General features: G+C 38.6%; 1 protein-coding gene across 4 annotated transcripts in view; it reads left to right on the top strand.

Moving 5' to 3' along the window:
• Window positions 1–23937, top strand: part of BRAF (B-Raf proto-oncogene, serine/threonine kinase) — an 82713-nt gene that overhangs the window by 57298 nt on the left and 1478 nt on the right. For 3 of the 4 annotated variants that reach the window (XM_042837644.1, XM_042837647.1, XM_042837646.1), the window contains exons 10-18: window positions 1743–1879; window positions 2602–2719; window positions 3828–3912; window positions 6031–6207; window positions 7202–7248; window positions 8282–8400; window positions 8918–9049; window positions 11505–11639; window positions 12468–12621. In XM_042837644.1, the coding sequence (XP_042693578.1) occupies window positions 1743–1879; window positions 2602–2719; window positions 3828–3912; window positions 6031–6207; window positions 7202–7248; window positions 8282–8400; window positions 8918–9049; window positions 11505–11639; window positions 12468–12621 (1104 nt within the window). Of the gene's footprint in view, window positions 1–1742; window positions 1880–2601; window positions 2720–3827; window positions 3913–6030; window positions 6208–7201; window positions 7249–8281; window positions 8401–8917; window positions 9050–11504; window positions 11640–12467; window positions 12622–17729; window positions 17874–23937 lie in introns of those variants that run through there. The other variant, XM_042837645.1, reaches the window with a different exon arrangement.

The following is a 23937-nucleotide window of genomic DNA, read 5'->3' as shown; positions in this document are numbered from 1 at the left end:
ATCAAGAACACTAAAATTGTTCCAGAAATTTTTGCATGGAGAGGGGTATAAAGAGGCAAGCAAACTGTGTACAGAATGGAATACATTAAATACAGCTTAGGAGTCCATGCTAATGACTTAAGTCCAGCATTATCTAAAGTGTTGCACGGTACTGACAACTTGGAAAACAGGCCCACTGGTGTTATTATGGACAGATTAACTGTAATGTCCTACCCTGTGCTATAACCAGATCCACTAAAGAGTAAATGTTCTGCTAGTGCTGCTATATCTCAGTATAAAAATTTAAATAGGAGATTCCAGTTACTTCTAAAGGAGACATAATGTGTTCCCTTTAATATCTTAAAGTACAATTTTAAGAGAAAATCTGTAAGCCAGTAGAATTTTGGAAAAAAGTTCTTATTCTGGGAACATCATACATTTAATTTTGATTTTTGTTTTCAGACATATAATGTAGTAAAAGCGCAATAATATAGTGACAGAAAACGAAATTGACAAAGAATAGGAACCAAAGGTTTCTCCATTAGGTCACTGGCTTCCATCTGCTTCTAAGTTTCATTAGGTACCCAGTATGCATTGTTGTTGCTTTAACGTGGGGAAAAGTTCAAGAATGCTGCATTCCATTTCTGATACTATTATGTGCTTCCACTTCTAAACATACGGATTTTAGCTCAATGAAGGAAAGCAGTGATGGATAGATACAATCTGGTACATTAGCACATAGAGGGGCTGAGCACAAGCAACGGTCACAAAAGCTACAAAATGGATTTTGAATTCAAGTTGGCATTAGGAGTCTTCTTTGCAGGTAGGAAAGGGGGTTGTGAAATAATAGGAGGAGGAGTACTGTCCTTCACCACTGATGTTAGAGAAAGTACTGGAATGTTGGAGGCCTTGTACAATGACATACATCATTTATCAGAGCAGGGTGAATTTAATTAACAGTTGACCCTATTTTTTGTCCTTTGGACTAAGAGAGGATCAGCATGAACTTGCTAATTAAGGTGTACTTTAAAAAGCAGTGTCTAGTTTAAGTGCTCTATTTGTAAAGAGGCACTGGGGCCCTGAAACACAGCTCTGTGATTTTTCTATGAAGTTTTGTTTAGACAGTATATATGTTAGAGATAAACTGTTCTAATTTGGATTTATTAGAATATGCCTCAAATAGGTAGATTGAGCACTTGTTCCTTTGTAAGCCTTTCTGCAGTCTAATATCTACTTTTAGATAAAAGCTCTTTACTAAAAGATAGCTTTAAAACAGCCAAATGGTTTTGAGGTGGCACTTGAAGACTCAGCTAGAAAACATGTTGGGTTTTTTTTTGTATTCTGTTTTGATTCCAAAATACAGTATCTCAGTTATTTATTGGGTCCCTAGAATGTTAGCTACAAGAAATCTGAGAGGCAGCTGCAGCTAACTAAATGCTACTACTTGTCAAAGAGGCTGGCAGAATTAAAAACAACAAAACATTTTTTTTTCTTCTTAAACATTATCCCTCTAATTCAAGAACAAAAGGCTGAGGACTAGATGATACACAGGAACGTTTGCTATAGACTCGTCTCTTTCTGTTACCTAAAACTTGAGCTAATCTAGTATTAATACAATATTCCTGAGTGTATGTTTGTTCCTTCTTAACATTTACATTGATGTTTGGAGATACTGCATCTTAAACAAAATTCTTGCACCTGACACCAGTACGTTCTTGTAAGCTGGCTTCTTAAAGATAAAAATTATCTGTTCTGAAATTTAGGTTCAACTGCAGGTTTGTCTGCAACACCTCCCGCATCTTTGCCTGGGTCACTTACCAATGTGAAAGCATTACAGAAATCACCGGGCCCCCAGCGGGAAAGGAAATCATCCTCATCCTCAGAAGACAGAAATAGAATGGTAAGAGGAGTTATTTCCACACGCAGTACACAGTGTGGTATACTCATAGCATAGGAATACCACGCATCCTCATAGTACAGAAATACCACACATCCGTGTTTTTCTCAGTTTTCTTTCATCATAGCCATGTGAATTATTTTCAAGATGATTATATAATGGTCAAGGATTTTAAACCAGTAAATAATGGAATATTGAAATCATGAGACTAGTATATAAATCATCAGCTGTGTTCACTTTTCCTCCATTGCACCCAAGTGTCTGGGTGCACTTTTATATTATAATGCCAGTTTCCCTTCAAAGATTATCTTAATCTTTTTCTCACCATGTTTCACGAACAGTGGAGTTCTCTAGTGAGTCAAATTTAACAATGGATAAAATGACTGCATTCTTTTAATTCAGAGTTCAACCTTATGACTGAGTAAGAATTGAAAAATTCATAAATGAGACCTTCCCTTTGGGAGGAAATTCTCCATTTCTTTACTGGTTTTAATTCTGCCCGAAATCTGTGGCAAGTATTTCCTGTCAGGAAATTACTTGTATACAATTATGCTGAGGTTTTGAATATACCTAATTTGAAATGTCGCTTGCAGTATTTGGAGAAAAAATATTTTAATTGCATGAAGTTTTGATACCGAATCTTTAATAAAGGACGTAGTTTAACAAGCATTAATTGTTGCTTTTTCTTCTTTTTTTCTTTTTATTATTTGTGTAAATATGTAAAGAAAACCCTTGGTCGACGAGATTCAAGTGATGATTGGGAAATACCAGATGGGCAGATCACAGTTGGACAAAGGATAGGATCTGGATCATTTGGAACAGTCTACAAAGGAAAGTGGCATGGTACGTGGCTCCCAGTGCAAACAGTTGCTTTTAAGCAAGTGGCATTGCCTGCTGGGGGCCACTCAGCTGAAAAGCAGCTCTACAGAAGAAGATCTGTAGGTCCTCGTGGATGCCATCTTGAACATGATTAAGCAACCTGGCCTTGTCTCAAAGAAGGTTAATGGTATCTTGGGCTGCATTATAGACAAAGCATTACCAGAAGGGGGAGGGAGGTGATCCTTCCCCTCTACCTCATTACTGGTGAGACTGCACCTGGAGTGGCAGTTCCAGTTCTCCCCATTACAAGAGAGATGTGGACATATACTGGAGAGACTCCAGCAAAGGCCCTCTGCTATGAAGAAAGGCTGAGAGCTGAGACTCTTAAGCCGGGAGAAGAGAAGACTCATTTAATATATATATTAAAATGCCTGAAGTAAGGCTAAAAGGAGGATGGACTCAGGCTCTTTTCAGTGGTGCCCAGTGACTGGGTCAGAAGCAGTGGCTGCCAACTCAAACAAAAGAGGCTCTGAGCATGAGGAAACACTTCATTGCAGCGAGGGCAACCAAGCACTGCCACAGGTTGCCCAGAGAGTTTGTGGAGACTCCCTCTTTGGATATGCTCAAAAGGATTCTGGGCATTGCCCTGTGTGTGCAGCTATAGGTGGTGCCTGCTTGAGCAGCAGGGCCGGGTCACATAGCCCCAAGAGGTCCCAACAAACCTCAACCATTCTGTGACCTATGAATGCTATTTAAATCTAAGAATCATGGGTTAAATAAGGTACATTAGAGCTTAATCAGTGCAGAAACTTGACTCCTATGTGTTCTTCAGAAGTAATTATTAGGGTAAAGATGAAACATAATTACTAGAAAGGCTGAAGTAGCCACCTCACTATGCCAGAATCTCAAATGTATGCATATACAGAAAGTTTAGATGTGGCTAGAATTTCTCAGAGTAAAGTAAGAATAATACTTATACATGTTTACAGAATATATACTTATTTTAATATAGCAGTGGTTTATTTCACTAAAGCTAGAAAACAGAGTCTAAATATTTCTGATTTTCTATATAGCATTTTCTCAATTGAGGAATCTGTGTCAATGATACTTACTAAAGATTGCTATTTTGAAGGTGACGTGGCAGTGAAAATGTTGAATGTTACAGCACCCACACCTCAACAGTTACAGGCTTTCAAAAATGAAGTAGGAGTGCTCAGGTAAGAATATTTGTGGTATGAAATAATCTGTGTAGATTTATGTTTCTGTAATGATTGAGTTTCACACTTCCATGACATCACAGTGGTCTTATTTCTTAATTATGATAATTTGGGTAGAAAATACAACTTACTATTTTAAAACATTTGTTTATTATCCACTGCTTTGTATCCATGTGTGTTTGTCTGTAGACTGATGTTACGGAGTATATGGTATATCCAAGCACTCAAGACAAGTCTGTGTTTTACTGTTGTAGTACCCACAGGACAGTCAAACTTACGCATGAACTTTCGGACCTTTGCTCTCTTCCAAGTTTTGAGATTGAAGTAGAGTATAACTGATTGTTCTTTTCCAGCCATAGCTCTGCCCATGTTTTCTGTTGTTTCGTAGCAGCATTGACTCATCCTTGATTTTTTTTTTTTTTTTTTAATGTCTATTTCATAGTCACTTCTTGATTTTATTTTCTCTTGTTTAGTGCTTGTAATTTCTTAGGTAAAGTATTTTTCTTGCATTCAGTTCTGAACAGAGAATCTATCAATGCTGTATCATATTTATTGGAGAAGAGCATTAGCATCCAATTACAATCTTGAGCATAATTTTAAGAAGCAAAATAGAAAGGAGTTTTTTGGCTTTGGTAAATTCACGTGTTGAGATAGATGCCTGTCCTGGAGAAGGGTCCACAGTAAAAATGCATGGTGTAGCTCTTAAGTCCATAGCTGTGGTAACAGAAGCTTGCAGGAGTATGCTGCCTTGAAGAGGTGTGCATATTTTTGGTCTCGTACCTGAAGTCTGGCCTTTGAAGTCCGTGGTGCTATCCTTTGACCCAGCCAAGCCATTTATATTTGTCAGTGCATTTTCCATTGTGCTTCATCAGTACTTTCTTAGCTTTGGGGTAAAATTTGTAAGAAAGCACTGATTTTTGTTCACTCAGCAGTTAGTCTCAGCATCACTTGACAAATCCTTGCACCAGAAAAAGGCCCGGTCACATAGGTTAGAACTGTCGTAGCCTGCATTGCTAGGGGACAAACAAGTTTGCATGGCAGGCTCCTCTGTTAGTTTTTTAATATAAGAAAATATGGAACGCTTTGTCATCAGCTGCACAGCATGCAGACTTAAAAAGCTGCCACATGTTTTAAGCTTGGTCTGTCAGGTTTCATCAGGCAGTGAGCAAACTGCTTGCAGTACTGCGCTGTGTTGGAAGAAGACTGTCTTTTTCCTCAGCCTCTGGAAAAGCTGGCTAAGACTGCAGAGATCACTTTTTTTGTGATCTCTAGTTGGTGTGTTTGAAGGGATCTAGTTCTTCTTGATATCCATTTGGTGACACTAAGAATGTGATTGGCTTTTCCTGGAACAGGATCAGGATAAACTTTTGCATTTTAGAATATATCACTAGACTGTTTCAGGCCTTGAATCTACTGGGATATCTGCTGAGATCATCTTCTTAGGACTCTCTTTTAAGAAGTTTTGATGACTGGAGTTGCTGCTTCTTTGAAAGAGGTTTGATTTAATCTGGCCAAATCTCTGGTGAACTTAAGTCTATTCTAGTACTGTTTAGAAACAACTTTATTGAGAATATCTTGACTTCAGTGAGATACAGTTTTTACATCTATCTCCATCCTTATTTGTATGCTGGCTCCACACAGAGAGTAAAATGTTGTTATCAAACAAAGTACTAATTAAAAATGAAGTCTTGCCAAAAAGGCGTGTTGTTGGTGTCTGTGAGTCTGAAATTTCATTTTGAATGTCTTCCTGATGGGCAGCAACATCTCATAGCTGAACTAGTGTTACATATGCTGAGACCTGCCTTCAAGCAGTCACTGTCACTTGTAGACTTAGTGGTGTTGGCATCTTCTGAACATTTCTGTTCTAAGCTGCTTTCAAAATCAAGAAGAAGCAGTGCTTGCTCCAAAATAGCTATTCCATGTTGATAGAGTAAAGACTCATTCATTGGGCTCAATAGAAACAGATTATCCTAAGGAGATAAGACTGACCAAGAACTTCAATTTGGAAAGATGTGTTTAGTTCTGTCTGGTTCTTGTTGTTTGTTTGCTTTTCATCAATTTCCTCCTGAGTTTTATATATATGACATATATATATGTGATTTTATTTTTTTTCAACAGGAAAACACGGCATGTGAATATCCTACTTTTTATGGGTTATTCAACAAAACCTCAGTTGGCTATTGTTACACAGTGGTGTGAGGGGTCCAGCTTATATCACCATCTGCACATAATTGAGACCAAATTTGAAATGATCAAACTAATTGATATTGCACGACAGACTGCACAAGGCATGGAGTAAGTATCGTATGATTTGTTTGCAGGTGATTGTTGGGGCCCTGTCCACATACTTCCTTCATTCTAGGCTGTCTGCTCAGTCTACAAGCCCAGAATCTTGCATTAATCAAAGTATTTGGTGAAGTGTTTAGATCAGTGGAATAGAGTTTTTGTGCTCTTTTTTCTGGAACATAGAGAAATACGTGGCATCAAGTAATATGGTCTCTGAAAACAAAATGAAAGTTTAACCACGCTGCGATTATCTTTAATCTTGTGAGCAAAGATTTCTGCCCAAGTCTTTATGGCCTTCACAGTGCAGTCTTAGGATAGGAGATAAGACCCAGTTTAAAAAGAAACACCGAGTGAATGAAAGGGTAGAATGAAACACAAAATGAGGCTCTTCCAGCAGGTGTGTGCCACTGATTGATTAAACAGAGCCATGGGAGACTGGCTGCCTAATTTAGACTTTGTCTATGCTGTGAGACAGGTGCTCTTATGCTGGAACTCTGCATGTATTTATTTGACATGCAGTTTGGGGAATCTCTTTCCCAGTCCTGTGCTAAGGAGCAGTCAGCTTCTTTCATGGGAGACAGAGGCTGGGAAGCACTTATAGGTGCCACAATTTGGAAATAACTTGCCTGAGGTTGAGACTATCCCACAAAGTATCATGTCAGTCACCTTCAAGGCTAGGAAGCAGAGCCTTCAACATGTCAAAAACTAGTGAAATTCTTTTGGTTTGATTCTGAATATTGACTTAATCAACTGAAAATCAGAAATTGGTGTGTAATTTGTTTCATTCTTCAGTAGGACCAGGGTTAAGTTGGAAATCTAAGCTTTATTTTGTTTTTATTTTCTCCCGTGAGTGTTGCAGGAACTGATGTGGGTACTGAAGCTTTCATGCCAAAAGTGTGCAGTTTGAATATCTGCAGAATTTGTTTCAGTAACACAATAAACTTTGAGCTGTTGATTAGTGGAATGACATCTAACGCACCCAATCTGTCATGTTCCTTTTCAGTTACTTGCACGCCAAGTCGATCATCCACAGAGACCTCAAGAGTAATAGTATCCTTTTTCAGAGGTGTGATTGTCGAACCAGCATTCCTGGCTGTTTTTTTTTCCTGCCAGAAATGTTCTTATTGAAGAGAACAGCTCTTTATGCTTGATTATTTGTTGAGTTGAAATTTGGTGTAATATGATTATTAGAAAAGTAATGCTTACATTAATCTGTTAAAAAGAACATAATTCCTGTAGAAAGAATACATTTAATATAGTGGGCTGTGGGTTTTGGAATGTAACATGATTAATCTTTTCATTTTACTTTTAAATATTCTTTTCTTTTGTAAAAACATATTTTGTTGTCTGTACATTGTTTTGTTTGACCACTAATGTATAGCAGAATTTCTTGATTTTCTTCTGCAGCATGCCAATAAACTATTGTAAGCAAGATACTGAAAGCAATTTCAAACTTCTGTTGGGAGCTATTGCATGTTTACAATGCCTTTGCCTGCTGAACATCTGACAAATACTACTCTTAATTGCCAACATAGCTTATACAACTAGCTGGCTCAGCTCGTGCATGCCTGATGCCAGCAGGCACTGGTAACCTGCTGAACCCCATTTGTGCTGGTGATTGGGGGCTGCAATTATTCCTCATGAACAGGTAGTTCCCAGTAAGTGTGAGTCACAGACTTGTATTGACTTAAGTCCCTGTATGCTGCTGTGATTCCAAGAAAGTAGCAAGGTTTGTTGTAGTCTCAGAAAGATTTTTTACATTGTTGATTTCTGCCTGTGATGAAAGATTTCACCAGTTTGACTAGTGGAGTATTTGCAGCGTCTAGTATTCGAGCACTTGGCATTTGAAGTCATCTGGGACGTAGTTTGTTCAACACCAGCCCAGTCATTACGTGTATAACCCTGAACTACCATAATCCATTACCCCAACTGCTTAGAGCCTGTACCATATGATAACTGTATTTAATGGTGATGAATGGTTAAAACTGTTGCAGTTGAAAGTGCACATTTGTAGCCGTTAATTGTTTCTTGTAGGACAGGACCAGTGTGGTTTGTTTGCTTTCCCTTAACATTTATCCCTTAGATATTTTTCTTCATGAAGACCTCACAGTAAAAATAGGTGACTTTGGTCTGGCTACAGTGAAATCACGATGGAGTGGATCTCATCAATTTGAACAGTTATCTGGATCGATTCTGTGGATGGTAAGTAAAGGGGAAGCGGTATATCCATTGTAACTGATCTCTTTGCCTTTGGCCAAGCTTTATAAGACTATCCTTTCCGTGCAAGGACACATGCAAGCCATCTGAGGCTGGAAAGACCAAAAATACGTGGTACTAATTAAGTTCTTGTCAATTTTTCTTAAACTATGTGTTTTCCAGTACTCAGCAAAAAAAACTTCAGTGTCTACTTTCATTATTCTGAGGGCTGAACTGACAGGACAGTTTTGTGTAAGGAAAGAGGGCACAATCAATCCAGGGCTGAGGAAGATGTTCTGTCATAGTGCAATAAGGGGATCACCAAATTAAAAAGAACCAGTGGACTCGTGTCAGCAGACACTTTTGTAGAGCCCAGTAATGTGGACTCTAATACAGAAACCCAGCCATGAGAGGGAGGTCTTAAATCTGTCATACTCTGGAAATGTCCATATCATGTGCCCGCAATGCAAGGTACAGTCTGACGTGGTGAAATAAAACCTAATTGTTTCCTTTTATGATACAGGCACCAGAAGTGATCCGGATGCAAGACAAAAACCCATACAGCTTTCAGTCAGATGTGTATGCGTTTGGGATTGTGCTTTATGAACTGATGACGGGGCAGTTACCATACTCAAACATCAACAACAGGGACCAGGTAAAGAGAGCATGGGCTTGGGAAGGGACTGCCTTTAGTCAGCAGTGGCCTGAACCAGACTGATGTGGCTCTGTGAAGTGACTGTTCTGTTGTTTTGTGTATTTCATTTATTGGTTGACTCTGATGTTCTGAGATGACGTTTCTACATTATTATTTCTTTTTAGATCTGCCTCAGCCACACAGCACCGATTTACGCACTTTTCTTGTGTTGGTTTTTTTTTTTTCTTCTTTTTTACTTCAAGTATAGATTCTCAGATTCTAAGCTGGTTGCCAGGATACTTATTAGGTAGAAAGCAGGTTACTTAATAGTAGTTTAGAATAGTTCTGCAAAGGAGAAATAATTCTCCCTATGTTCAGTTCTTCCTTTCTTTTTTTGCCTCCTGAATTGCACTGAATAATAGTTGAGGAACGGGACTGACAAAATGGATTTAACTGAATGCTTTATATTTATTTCAATCTTGAGAAATGCATGCACCAATTGACTTTCAGGGTATCAACATTTCTCAAAGACTCCTTGATGAAGCATGTGACTTTCCAGAGTGTGAATCCTGTAAGAAGATTACTTAATTGTGAACAAATCTTCTATAAGTTTAATGATACTCCACACTTATTACATGTTTCAGTAGGCTAGATGTGTTTGCGAAGGCTTGTCTGATTTATTATTTCTCTGTCTAATCTGAAAATAAGATCTATGCATCAAGACCTTTGGTGTAAACTATTCCTTAGCTGCCTAGTGATGTATTTCTGTTTTATGTGTCCACATCCCTTGTTTTTTCACTGTCAGTACTTGAGAATTGCAACCATAGCAACATTCATGTGTGAATGCCATTTTATAAGGCTGCTTCCATATTTGCCAGAACACTTCATTCCAATTCATCAGATTTGGAGCGACTCCCTTTTTTCTTTTCTCTTCTTCTTTTTTCTTTTTCTTTTTTTTTTTTTTTTTCCCTTTTAAACAAAGGGAAGCATTGAGATTCCTGGCTTACATGGTTGTAACCTTCTAGAAGCAATTTTCATTTTACCTTTTGAGTCATGAACCCAATGATATGGGTACCTGCAGTTAAGAGTTAAGTACTGCCGTATGACAATGATTCTGACTGCAACAAGGTAAGGGATGAAGTAGAAAAATCTTCACTATTAAAGTTTGCTCTGATACTTGGGAATTCCTGAAGAAACCATATGGGAGATCTGTTCTCTCTTAATGTAAACACAGATGCATCTGAATCAGAAAGTTGAAAAAGAACTATAGTAGTGTTAGTATCAACAGCATATATAGCTTGCTTGAGATGTGTTTTTTGGTGGTGTTTTGTTTTTTTTGCCAGTGTCAAGGTATGAAATAGTTATACTTTGTTAAAAATAAGGCATAATACACCTGCTGGCTCTGTCTCACTGTTCAGAAAAGGTAGTGATTATCTCATGCAGCATGAATGGATCTTTGAGAAGCTGGTTTGAAAGGGCTTTTTAGTGTCAGCATGACTGTAGCACTCAAACTGCATTAGTTTTTGCCTTGGCTTGACATGGCGATGTTTGGTGAGTTCTTAATGTGTCCAAAAGAACATGAACCAAATTTGTTTTCCTGCTTGCTATTAATTTACTTCATTCTATGCTTAAATTTTATCCTTAAGTGAAATGTAAGTCTTCTGCATTAGTTACTGTAAAAAATGTAAAGCCTGTGTCTACCTGAAATGTCAAATAGGCCAGTAATACTTAGTTTTTGCAGAGGAGTGGCAGCGTATTTGAGGGGGAGGGAGGAGGTTAAGGAGGGGTGAGAAGTTGGTCATGATTAATAAGCTTTCATGATGGAAAAGCAAATGAAGGAATTTATTCGCAGAAGGTTGGGGCTTTTTATTTTTTAATATCTTAAATCCATGAGTTTCTTAAAATACCTTTCAGCATGAACTTGCAGTTTACTTTCCTACAATCACAAAACCATAGAAAGGCTTAGGTTGGAAGGGACCTTAAAGGCTGCCCAGCCCCAACCCCCTGCCATGGGCAGGGCTGCCACCCACCAGCTCTGGCTGCCTAGGGCCTCATCCAACCCGGCCCTGAGCACCTCTGAGGATGGAGTGTTCAATGAATAAAAGACTATTTATTTTTAGGAACTGTATACCAACCACAGTTGCTTATTCTTGTTTTATAACAGTTTTTGACACCAAAGAACAGTTCTTTTTATGGTTATTGCTATAAATAGTAACCATTTAATAGCATTGATGTTCCTTATCAATCTCCCATAGAAGAGAAGGAGGAGGAGAAGTCTAATTTCTTCTCTGTGCTGAGTAGGTTGGCTCGAACAAACTTGGCCATTTCAGTTTCAGGTCCTGTTCCCTGGGAGCAGAAAATTTGTTGGAAATTATTAGTCTAGCAAAAAACGTTTATCTTTTTTTTGTTGTTGTTCTTACTGTTTACTTAATGAGCTTTTCTTCTGTCTTCATCTTTTTTCTTCTCAAAAATAAAGATAATTTTTATGGTGGGACGAGGATATCTATCTCCAGACCTCAGTAAAGTAAGAAGTAACTGTCCAAAAGCTATGAAGAGACTAATGGCAGAATGCTTGAAAAAGAAAAGAGATGAGAGACCTCTTTTTCCACAGGTGAGGAATATTTATCCTTTCTCAGTAGCCTTTACAGTCTGAGTATGAAAAGTGAAGATCACTTAGGATTTCACCGATTAGTGCAGGATTTTTTTTTTTAGTGCTACATAAGATTTCATAAACGTCCTAGTTAGTTAGAGCTGTTTAATTAGAAATGTTCATTTACAGTCCAAAAAGCAGGTATTAATATGACTTACATTTAGCATTTATTTGTTGGAGGAAATTTCCTGGGAAATAGTGAAATTAATGATTGCAGTTAGACACATGAGTTAGAACTTGTTCTCTGAAATCTGTATGCTCCTTTCCTTCATGTCTCCTAGGCTTTATGAGAGGTGGCTGATATTTTTGTGATAGAACTTTATTTATTGTGCCTGCTGAGGAATTAAAAGCTTGGAACTGAAGGACCTTATTTTGTTGTGAATGTGCCAAAGCACTTTAAAAAGAAAATTGAGCTCCACCTACTGGCTTTTTGGTGAATGGTATTAGGGAGACAGCTTCCAAAGCTGTTAATTTGCAGCGATGAGTGTGGATACTAGCATGTGAAGAAGGAGGCACATAAAGGGTAATGTGTTCCTAATGCTTAAAGAGGAAAATCAGAATGTCCTTTTAGAGGAGAAAGAGGCAGTTTCTTCACAAAATGTCCTTTTCAGCTTACGAGAATACAAACATCAGAGTGAAATGCACTCATCTATTTTTTGAAGTTTCTATTTAAATTTATGGGTTTTTTTTTTTTCTTTTTTTCATTAGTTGATGTACTGCCTTTGGTTTTAAGGTATTATAGCAACTTGAAAACCATGGATTCAACTACTTGTTTTCTGTTTGTTTTAGATTCTTGCCTCCATTGAGCTTCTGGCCCGGTCGTTGCCAAAAATTCACCGCAGTGCATCTGAGCCGTCACTAAACCGGGCTGGTTTCCAGACCGAGGATTTTAGTCTGTATGCTTGTGCTTCTCCAAAAACACCCATCCAAGCAGGGGGATACGGTGGGTTTCCAGTACACTGAAAAGAAATGTGAAAGAATGTGCCTGTTTGCTCATGTGCTGGTGTGTTCCTGCGTGTGCAACGCATATGTACGTTCTCAGCTCCTACCAGCGACTTTTTAAGGTTTACTGAGGGAATGAAGACTCATTTCCTTACATGGGGCATTGAATGTCCAAGGCACGTGTCTGTGCTGGTAAGGAATGTCTTGGGAACAGCTGGCACGAGAAGAATTAGAAGGTCACTTAGAAGAGAAATGGGGGAAGTCACTTCAAAATAAGCAAAACTCTTCTAAAGATCATTGGCTGTCATTTTTTCCTGGTTTATTGATTAGAATTAGTTACTTAAGAGTATATTTATTGTTAATCTACTCAAAAAAACACATTTTTTTTTTCCCATTGAGGTCATTATTTATGAGCATAAGGCTTTAGATCTTTTGTTAATAAAGCTACTCATATGTGGGAAACAGTTGGAGAACTGAACTTAGCTACAAGGCTAAGTGCAGTTTAAACTTCTTGCTGTTAGCAGAATTGAGGAGAAGCACATAGCCTCCAAAGAAAGACCTTGGTGATGTGTAACTCTTCTGAAAGTTTTTAAAATAGAGCTGTGTAGAGAATATCTCTTCTTGTAGAGGAGTGGTGGCTTGGTTTTTTTTGTTGTTTTTGTTTTTTTTTTTTTGGAGGGGGTTTTTTGTTTTGGGTTTTTTTTGTTTTAGTTTTTATTTTTTCCTTAATGCTCTGACTTGTCTTAGTTTAGACCATCTCAAAGTGTTCTATTACGTGCAACACAGAAGAAATTCTGAATCTCTGCATTTGCTGAGCTGCAAGAGTATTACTGGCAATGGCCCCTCTGCCTTTCAATTAGCAAGAACTTCACTTTTGAAGTTAGAAAGAAAAAAAAAATCAAGTCTGGAGCATAACCAAATACTTCAAGAGAAAAAAGCTATGAACCCCCATAGCAGGAGAAGAAAACTTGAAAATTAGTTGTTTTTGTGGAAATCAGTATTATACCATAAATTCTGCTAGGCTGAAATTTTTTAATCCTGTTTATAATACTACGGCACATACTTCAGTTCAGTGACTGTTTTTTTTTCACTTCCATAGAAAGCTGCTAGTTTGACTAGAATTGAATCAGTTAGACTAGATATCTAACTGAAAAAGCCAGAAACCTTATCAAGATCCTGTCAGCTCACTTGATTTTATTTTTCTCTGGACCATTCCTGTGGAACAGGTGAATCAGAGTACTGGTTCAGGTTACATCAGTTTTGATGTCAGATACAAAAACGAGCAGTAATGTTATTAATGACTGTGTTCTTGCATATTTTGAAATTAATTATGTGGTTTTGTTTGTTTAAAACTGTTAAGCTGTTCATCTTTACTGATTCTTCTGCATCAGAAACAAGCTATTGCTGCTCGTGTTAGGACTTAAATGGCCAGAAATGTTCTTAATAGCTTCTGAATTTTGTACTTACAGGGGAAGCTTGCATGTTGCTAGCAATATGTTTTTGAAATGGATCAAGAAATTCCACAAAGGTTTTCCTTTCTGCTTCTTTCTGGAAACTGAGCCTTTTAAAATGGGAGAATTAAAGGGCTTACAGCAATGTAAGCAGTCTGTACGCTTTCTGACCATGTTCTGATGGTCTTCTTGGCTTCTACAGTTGGAACAGTTTTGGAACTAACTTTTCTCTTTATGTTAGCCAAGAAAATTCGTCTGTTGAAATCTGTCTCTTACGGAAATAGTTCTTAAGGATGCAAGTTGTTGCTGTTTTGTTTCCCAGCTTTCTGGTGACTTTGACAGGCCTATCTTAAAATGAAAACAGGATCTTTTTTATTTTTTATTTTGTCTTCTCACTATTTTTATATATGTATTAGACAATCCAGAGGAATGCTTCTCCCTCTTTGGGATGTACTGTTTAGTTTAGGCCGCAATGCTTATGTTAGTAAATAGCAAGAGGAGAGCTGCTGCATCTTCTGCAAAATCTAGAAATGCGGCATCTCATTTCACCACTCTGGGAGTAATAAGAAGGTGCAATGCTACCCTGCCCAGTCTGAATCTTTTTGTGTATGCCAGCTCAATTCCAGCAAATTATTCCTTGGGGTAGACTTAGTTGTTAAAAACAGTTCTTCATTGCTGTAGGAACTATAATTTATGTCATCTTTGGACATGTTTTGTCCAGTTTTCTTCCGTGTCATCACTGCATCAGAATTCTTCCTTGTGTCACTTGCTCTTGTTAGACATCAAGGATGCTTTGGGATCCATGATGATAACATAACCTTAGCTTCTTACTAAGCATTTTTTGAAGCCCCAAAAAAGTCTGGTTTTGTTGATCGTTATCTTTATCTGAAATACAGGCATTTAACTTACGTAGTTTATGATTCTTGCTTCAGTGAAATCCTCAGACATATATAGCATAGAAATGTCTAAATACACCTGTGGATTTTGGTCATTGTTCTCAGAGTTGCAACTCAGTTCAGTTATGTTGTTTAGAAACAGATACTTATTTCAGGTCCTGAAAACAGGTCTGTATTAAACCAGACTTGCTTGAATGGGTAACTTGTTCTGTGTGGGATCCCTTTCTTCTTCACACTGGAGTACTGAAACAAAATCTGCCTTGGTACTGTCTAGATGGACCAGATCCTCTTAAATGCTGCTGCGTTTAAGCAGCACCTTTGTTTCATATGCACTTCCATGTCAGACTCTGTTGTGTCAGAGTGCCCCTCTGCTGCCATCTGTCACATGGCAACAACGTGTAATGCAGTATTGGTGGGAAGGTTCAATCTCTACTGCTGTATCACCAACATAAAATTGGAGTCATTGCTTCTGAAGCAGCCCTTAAAGATAGATATGGCCATCTACATTCCTGATCTAGAGAAAGCTGTTACTGGTACCCGCATTTTATATATGAACATGTTACCTATTTGGTCACATATCAATTTGAGAGCAGGTTAACACCTCAGTTTTGAAAGGAGAGATTAGTTTAGCATTAGCTTGTCTCAAAATCTTTTGCTAAGCCTTTATTTAAATGGAAGAAAATTCTGAAAATCAACTTTCAGAGGTACTGTCCTGTCTCAGATACTTCCTCGCTTCTCCTGTTTTTCCACTGCCCTTTACTAATTAATGGTTCATCTTTTATCTTCTGAAATCCCTGTACAACTATCAAAAGCTGAATTATTGCCAGAAATGGGCAGAAGGACAAGATGAGTAATGAGGGAACAATCTCTTGTTTATAAATTGATCTTTCATCAGCAGTTTAGGAGAGCAGACTGAGAAAATAAGTAGAGCATGTTTTGAAAGTGTAGCTAAGCATGAACGTCCTTCTTAAGTATTAGCCTTACACGCGATACTCGATGACTTTTTTGTCCTCTTAAAAGAAGAGAAGGATGGAAGTACAAAAATTGAGGCACTACTAGAAGATACTGTGAAGAAAATTAGGCAAATGGTGAAATGTGCCAAAGAGAAGGAAGCAAATATACCAAATAGTATTTTAGAGCAAGGGTTTTATGTTTTGATAGAACGGTGTGTTTTTTTTTTTAATTTAAAACAAAGCGAAACAGGAGGAGGAAGTGGATTAGACTCATCATGAAGGTGTTTTGTCTTTTTTTTCAATGTTATAATTATCACCACAGACTATTAGGACTCTCAGAGCTTGACATTCACCACGGCGCTCTTACTTCAGACCTTGGTTGCACTCCCTTTTCATGTCCTGTGAGACACAGGGTCCTCTTATCTCTCCATACTTACTTTCTCTTGCTTATATCTGCTATAACAGCTTTTCCTGCCAGGCCCATAGATTCTGTTTCTTCCCCCTCCACGTACAGGCTGCTGATCATTTTCTTGATTCCCTTCTTTACGACATAAAACATTCCTTGGAATTAATGCTGCCTCTCTAAGATTGTGTCTGTAGGGATGTTTCCAGTTTGTTTCCAGTATTCAAAATGAAACTCTTGAGAAAAATGAAAACAATTGTTCTTGAAAAATGATGGAAGGACGTCAAGATAGAGAGCAGTTGTTTGGTTGTGAAAGTGTTGGCACACTTCTGTTGGGTCTCTTCTGTCTGTTTCACTCCTTTACTGTTAGATCTCTGAGGAGTTCTGTCAAGAAAGGGACGTAAACTAACTTAAAATTTATGTGGAACCCAGCAAGAGGAAGTGATGTGTGCATTTCTTTTCAATTCCACTGTAGAGTCCTTTCGTTAAGCATCTTTGCACACCTTGTAGAATGCAATTTCTGTGGGTGGCAGGGAAATTTTTTGGCTAAAGCATAGGATTAAGGAGATTACTATCTTAGTTTGAACTTCTGTTCAAGATTCTGGTAACTTCTTAAGAACCTCGGACAGCAATTTTACTCTGTGCTGTGTTCCTTCACCTCTGAATTGTGACTACTAATCTAGTTCAGTAGCGTGCTGAGCCTAAAACTGCAGAGTTCCATGGGATGATTGCACGTGAAAGAAATGTGTAGAATTACAGCTTATTCAGTAGTTCTGAAGTGAGCACAGGATTGTTTTATTTCTTGTGCTCCCTGTTTGTTAGTGAGGCCTGATTTCTGCTCTCAGAGTAAGTAGACACTCTCACCAGTCTTCATTTTCGCACAGCAGTTTGCTGTGTTGGTCTGTATACCAGCTTTTAGCATCCTTTAGTATGAGTTTAATTTTAAGGCACTTTACTATACATAGTCTTTAAAGGTTAATGGGTGTGTCAAACAGTTTTTTGCTACTAAACCAGCTTTATAACAGGATAGAAAGTAATTTGCAGTCTGATGCATTTATTGCAATTGTTGCTTCTCAGGAGGATATGTGCAATAGGGAGTTGAAAGTGAAATTTAATTGACATATTTTACTTTTAAATGCATGATGAAGTAGTCTCTGCTTGATCTTACTGCCTCTGTCCTGGGAAGAATGGGTATAGCTTGCTTTCAGGAAATTCTTTTTCAGTAAAGTATGTTGGGTCTGTATTCAATGTTCTTTCACTATGTTTCTTTTATGCTTTAATTTTAACAGTTTGCATTTTTAACATCTTTTATATTCAACCTAATGTTCAGCTAGTCTGGAGAAAATCTCTGACCACCTCATAACAGAAATCACTTTTTAAACCAAGCTCTTGTCCTCCCTCTACAGGAGAATTTGCAGCGTTCAAGTAGCCACAGCACCATGGCAGCACCCACTCTGTTATTTAAGTCTTGTGTTCCTACCGTTTCTTAACATCAAAACTCTATTCTGCTCCGACAAACCTAAAGTAATTTAGAAAAGATATCCATAAGCTTAAAAGTGGAGCGGAATGGAACTGCCAGTCCAACACAATGGGGAAAAGTACCTTTTTAGGAACCGGAATACTCCGCTGCCAGTGTTCCTCCTTCAACACAAAACACCACGTGCATTCGGATACCCGCAGTGGCTGCCTGAGCCGTTGGCATCATTCCCAGGAGAGAGGAGAGGGCGCTCGTGGTTTGACTTTGGTGCTCAGGCATGAGGGGATGGAGCTGCTGCTGCAAATTAGGAGACTTGCTTTGGATGGTCTGCCGGTCGGCTTTCTCCCTCTAATAACGTATCATCAGAGGCTGAATATCTGATGAGTGCTAATTAAAAGAATCATCCTTTGTTCTGATCTCTTTTCCTGGTGTACTCACTGGTTTGTGGACAATGCAGTATCCCCTTTTCACTGTATTAGAATGTCGAACGCCTAATTTTATCTAAATTTTTGGGTTCTATTCCAGTAAAATTGAAAAGTAAGGGGTAGTGGGAGCTGGAGATGGTGTTACTTCGGAGGCGAAGAGATTCATCTGAAGGAAAAGGGGATGCTGCTGCACTTTTTTTCAGATTTACTTTATCACTTCCTCAAAAAACAAATGACAACCACCAACCTTAACCTTTTCCTTTTCCAGTATGTTCTTGGTGTGTGCATATGTAACATCTTTTAGAAGGGTTACGTAGATCCTTCTTTTGTTGGTCCAGCAACAAACTGAAGTTAAAAAAAAAAAAAAAAAAAAAAAAAGTAGCGAGATTGTCCTTTTTTTTTTTCTTTGTATCATATGATACAGTATATTTATCAAAGATGCTACCGCAGCATCTGAAGTCTGTAAATTCCTGATACAGGCTGTGAATGGTGTATGTACCTACTTTAAAAGTTTTATTTTAAATGAGGGTGCAGGTTAATGCCAGGTACCTTACCAATATGTAATGTTTTCATAATTGAGGAAAAAAGTTCTCAGGTTGAATTGAATACAAATACAGAACCCCCTAGAATTAGACATTCCATAAATTGTTTTGGTACTTTCAGGAGCTGTTTTTTTTGTTGTTGTTGTTGTTGTTGTTGGTTTTTGTTTACTTTTTATTAAAACAGGATTTTTATCCTGTTAACTAAACGTCCTCTGATAAGTGTGTGTGTAAATGTGGAGCATCTTGTCCTCATGGCAAGTTGTGCGATCAAAACAAAACGGTACTTGCTGGATCCACGCCGATTCCTTCTCCTCACATTGCTTTCTTCCCTGTGATCTCCTTCCCTTCCGTTTGTCTTTCCCTTTTGTACTCTTTGCAAACTAGGATGACGGTGGCGGTATCTACTTAGGAGTGCTCTGTTTTCCTGTCCTCCAGTCCTGGTTTTCAAACGGTCGGTAGCTTTCTTATAAGTTACCCAGTCAGGGAAAATAACTCATCCAATTCTGCACATTGTTTACCTCTAGTAGAATATCTTGTGATGTGATCTGTTTGCGGAGTTCTCTGGTATGTGGTATTACATGTAAATTATTTGTACAAAGGCAAGTCAGACCACATTAGAAAGAAATTCAAGCTCAGAAGTTTTGAGGACTTGATTCCTGTCTGCCCTGTACCACCCCACCTGAGGCAGAACTGACCCACCTCTAGCTGGGAGGTTCCTGGGGTGAGGAGGATGTTAGTCAAAATCACGGCAAATAAATGAAGGAGTTAAATGTGTGTAACGTGGTGTCTGTACTAAACTGTGTAAAGGGTGAGGACGCTGTCCTTCCCTTGCAAGGAGTTGGACTGTTCCTGTCTGCACAACGCTGCTTCCAGGCTATGGGAGAAACACACATCGGTAGTGGAATGTGTTTCTAAAGCCTTGGAGTTCTGCAGTGTTGCTGGTAGTCTGTTCTTTTTGTCAGAAAATATTTACTGGGGTTATAGGGACCCGATTAATCTGAAGTGGGAATTATAACTGAAATACTGTGTATTCATATTAATTCCACAATCATTAGCAAGACAGCAATAGTAAATGACTTAATAGTCACTACAAGAATGAAGCGATTCATGTTGATACATGAATAGAATTGACTTTGTGTACAGGATGCATTTAAAAAAAAAAAAAAAAAAGCACAATTTTTTTCTTGTCTGCTGTGGGTCTTCAGATGCTGTAAGGCTTTTCTCCTTATTGAGATTGGCAGGAACTTCCATAGTAGCAATAGCCACTTCCCAGTGCGGAGGAGCTGCTGAGGTGAGCGATGGTGTGGAGCCCAGGTGGAAGCGATGCAGGGCTGTGTGCTCAGCAGGCCGGGAGCGTGCCCAGGTGTGAGCTCCAGAAGGGTAAAGCCACCCCGTGCGTTGTGTCAGCCCTTGTGTAGGCAGTGCCTGGTTTGTAAGTGTAGGGCATACTGGAAATTGATATTCTCTTGAAAGAAACGATTATCTGAGCGACTGTGTACAGGTAGTTCAAGAGTCATTTGTTTCATAGAGCTTGTTAAAAGCCCTAGTTTCCTTCCACGAGGTCATGCGAGCAGAAAACTGCTAAAATATAACTGTTAGGAATTTCTTTGCTTAAAATGAACTTATTTTTGTGGAGATTCATTACCCATTAGTCTACAGTATGCTTCTTGAGCCCATAGGAAAAGCACAAGGAAAATTGCTCTCCTTGTCCATGCAAAGCACTTTATAAGTAACAGATGGTCTTTGTCTTGTTAGTTGTTTTTCTTATTTAGGGTTTCTTTGTTTTGTTTCTCTGTTTTGTTTGTTTTTATTTTTCCCTGAGGAATGTGCAAGTTGTTTGGCTGCTGTGTAGAGAAGTCATTTCAGGATGCGTTTCTCCTGGTTTTCATATTTGTTTCCCTGTAATTTTGTGTTTTCTCTTTAAGAGGTCCCCTGTAACACTCATGGAAACCTTTGGAAGAAATTTGGTTTGTAAATAATTGTAATTTTTTTTTTAATCTTTCAAGAATTGTAATGGATGTCTCACATGCCATCAGAATCAGTCTTAAAGTTGCCCTGAAGATGTTCAGTGAATGGAGAGATGAGTAGGCAAGAACTGGGGATCCTGTATAGCAGTAGAATGCAGGAAGTAAATTGAAATGACAAATAGATTCACGTCAGTTGCACCAAATTTCTTACGCTTTTTTATGGCATCCCAAACACGAACACATGCCATAGTGTGGGAAATGATAGCATGTATTTTGTGTGCATATGTTGGGACAAACATCTAGACAGTCACGTTGCTTTCAGCACTGCAGTATCTAATAAGTTTTCAAAACTACCAGTATCCAGTCCCAGCTACTCACGGGGTCTTTATTCACCACACACCTTCCCCTTTCCAAACAGTTAGAAGAGACTTGTTACATCTCCCTCTTCAGCAAGTGACTGTTTTCTATGGTGTATTGGCTGGAATTGGAACACTGGCAAGGTGTAAGCCAAAAAGTATCAGCACAAAGGCCTCGTTATTTTGAAAGTAATTTCTGCGTGAATTAATCCTGTATGTTTTTTTAATTATTCTTTAAATTCATGCATACCATTACATGAATCCCATTCTATTTTTCATGCATACCTAAAATAGTTTTTTCTTGTACTGGAATGCTCTCGTAGCTGATGGTGATGCAGAACATTTGAGGTCTCACAGAGCCATCTTGTTGTGGCCTCTTAGAATTGCCTGGATTGGTATGTGCTCATTGGAGGCAGAATTTGGCCTTTATGACATAATGAAATGCTGGCTGTTGATAAATACCAGAAATTCCACGAACAAGGGAAAGGGAAGAAACACCAGAGGTTGTTCATAAATAGGGTTGTTTCTGTGTGCACCTCCAGTGTTTTGCAGAGTATTTGGAGCAGCCAGATCCTCAGAAACCCTACAATCAGCTGTATGTTAAGGTTTTGATAACTGAAGGGGCTAGATTTAGGGAAGAAGCGTGTAGATTTCACACCTTTACCGCCTGTAAATGTAATTCCTTTCTTGACTGTGAGTACAACATGCGTAGCACAAACTATCCATAGTACTGTAGACAACGTGTCTTTCTGTCCGTTGAAAAACGTTTCACCAGTAGCACAATATGGCAGGCAAAGCGTCTAGGTACAATCAAGTTCACTGAAAAATCAGCTGCATGAATGGGCTGCTGTGGCATCACTTTGAAGGTGCTGGGTTTTCTGTTCTTCATTTTACGTAGAAGTTCATGAAACAAACTCTTGTTTACTGCAGCCATGTTAATGTGTGCTTGCACTCTACATTTGCTTTGGCAGATACATCTCTTACCTAGAAAATGAAGTCATTGAAAGAGCAGAGCAATGATGCTAACATAAAAGCTACTAAGTCAGCACGAAGACAGCACTAAGTAATTATGAAATTGTGGAGGATACTTCTTAAAAACTGCAGAATATAAAGGACACCAAGGGCAAATTCTGTATGAAACTGGCATGTACCTTTTCTTCAGAAAATAGAGCTACCAAGACCTTCTGTTAAATGGTTTACGTAAAGATCCCCCAGAAGAGTCTTTGCAGTTTGCCAAATGATCATGTGCCTTCGCAACCTAAAAAAGTACAACAGAATGTAAACCAGGTGCTTTGTAAGTGGGGCAGTGGCTTTGGTTTACTTCTGATGCAGTAGTTTTGTATATAGCTGTTAATATAGATAGGCGGTTTGAAGTTGGTGAACTTCTATAAAGGAGCAAGGAGAGCAGGGAGCATTCCCAAAAATGCCTGCAATCATTTCGGAGCTAGGAGCTGAAGTATGCTAACTTGGTTACAGCTATTTGAAACCTGCTCTACTGAAACTGAAATGAGGTTAATTTAAATTAAAAAATAAAGAAGCCCTCCTTTCCCTCCAGAGGCACAAGGATCCTGTTAAAGTAATATAAAGATTTGGAGAGGGCTGAAGTTATTATATGGCCATAGTATCTTAGAATGAGACAATAGGTGAAAATGAGAACTAAATTAGGAGTAATTGATGGCTAGTACTCATGTAATGAAATACAGTGAATTCCCTTGCCCTGAAAGTGCAATTAATTTTGTTTTATGGAATAGCAGCAGGCTTCCTTAGCTCTTCCTCAAGCCTCTTGCAGTTTCACAACGCCAAGTGTCATTGTGCAGTGATTCTGGGAGAGGATAGGTACCTTGTCTGCTGAGGGACGGCCGGTGTGTCTGAGTCTGAGCTGTTCAGATTGCGGCCTGCTGCTCACTGAGGCTTCTGGCAGTACCTACATACTGGTGTCCTGTTTGACCTGTTTGTCCATAAGGATGAAAGAATGGATTTTGCTGTTAGTGCTTTTTCTTTTGCAGATCTTTTCCTTTTGTTTTTTGGTGTGAGACTTTGGGCCTAACTGTAAGTGGCAGAGTTATGTCTGAATGCACAGCCCGTACAAATCCCAGGCTGATTTTAACATGTTCTTTGTTCCCTTTAGAAATAAGCATAATTTTAAAAAACGTTTTACTAACACTGCAGAAACTGTCTGAAATTCTTTTACTGACCCCAAGTTCTGCACTAAAAGTATACATACAGAGACAGTGTTTTGTCCTTTCTAATACAAAATCACAAGGAAGTTACTTCCCTATTTTTTCCACCAGAAGGGAAATGATGGGAGTGTTCAGAACTTCTGAACTGCCTAGGTGTTTGCTTTATGGAGCAGCAGTGTGCTCAGCTCCTCCAGTCCCTTTAAGAGCCAGCCGAGGCCTGTCCAGTCCTTTTGTCCAGCTTATGGCATTTGCAGCAGCTGTACTTCAGAATAAGCCTTGTGTGACATTGGCTTTGCAGTATCACGGAAAAGCAAAGGATCGCGTTCTTTTTCGTTTGGGTTTGGAAAATGGTTAACTTTTGTTTTGCTGAATGTCATTCTGTGTTGCATTTGTGTAATCACCGTAGTTGAAAAGAAAATCTGTTTGAGCTTAACGGAACAGAAGAAACGAAGCCCACTGTCTGGGCACAAATGTTGGGTATGGGGTGCAAAATGGACCAAACTGGGGGGTGTTGGGTTATTTCGGGATGGTGGGGGATTGTGAGGGCATAATTTAAATTAAATTAACTCTGTCTAAAATAAAATGTAAGTGCAATAAATGTGCTTTTTTATTCAAAGCTGTGAACCTTTAGGGGTAAAAAAAAAAAAAAAAAAAAAAGAAAACAAAA

The sequence above is a fragment of the Centrocercus urophasianus genome, unplaced genomic scaffold (genome assembly GCF_019232065.1).
Source record: "Centrocercus urophasianus isolate 14NV4802_14NV808 unplaced genomic scaffold, USGS_Curo_1.0 seq_73, whole genome shotgun sequence".
NCBI lineage: Eukaryota > Metazoa > Chordata > Aves > Galliformes > Phasianidae > Centrocercus > Centrocercus urophasianus.
This window is presented reverse-complemented; position numbering and strand designations above follow the sequence as displayed.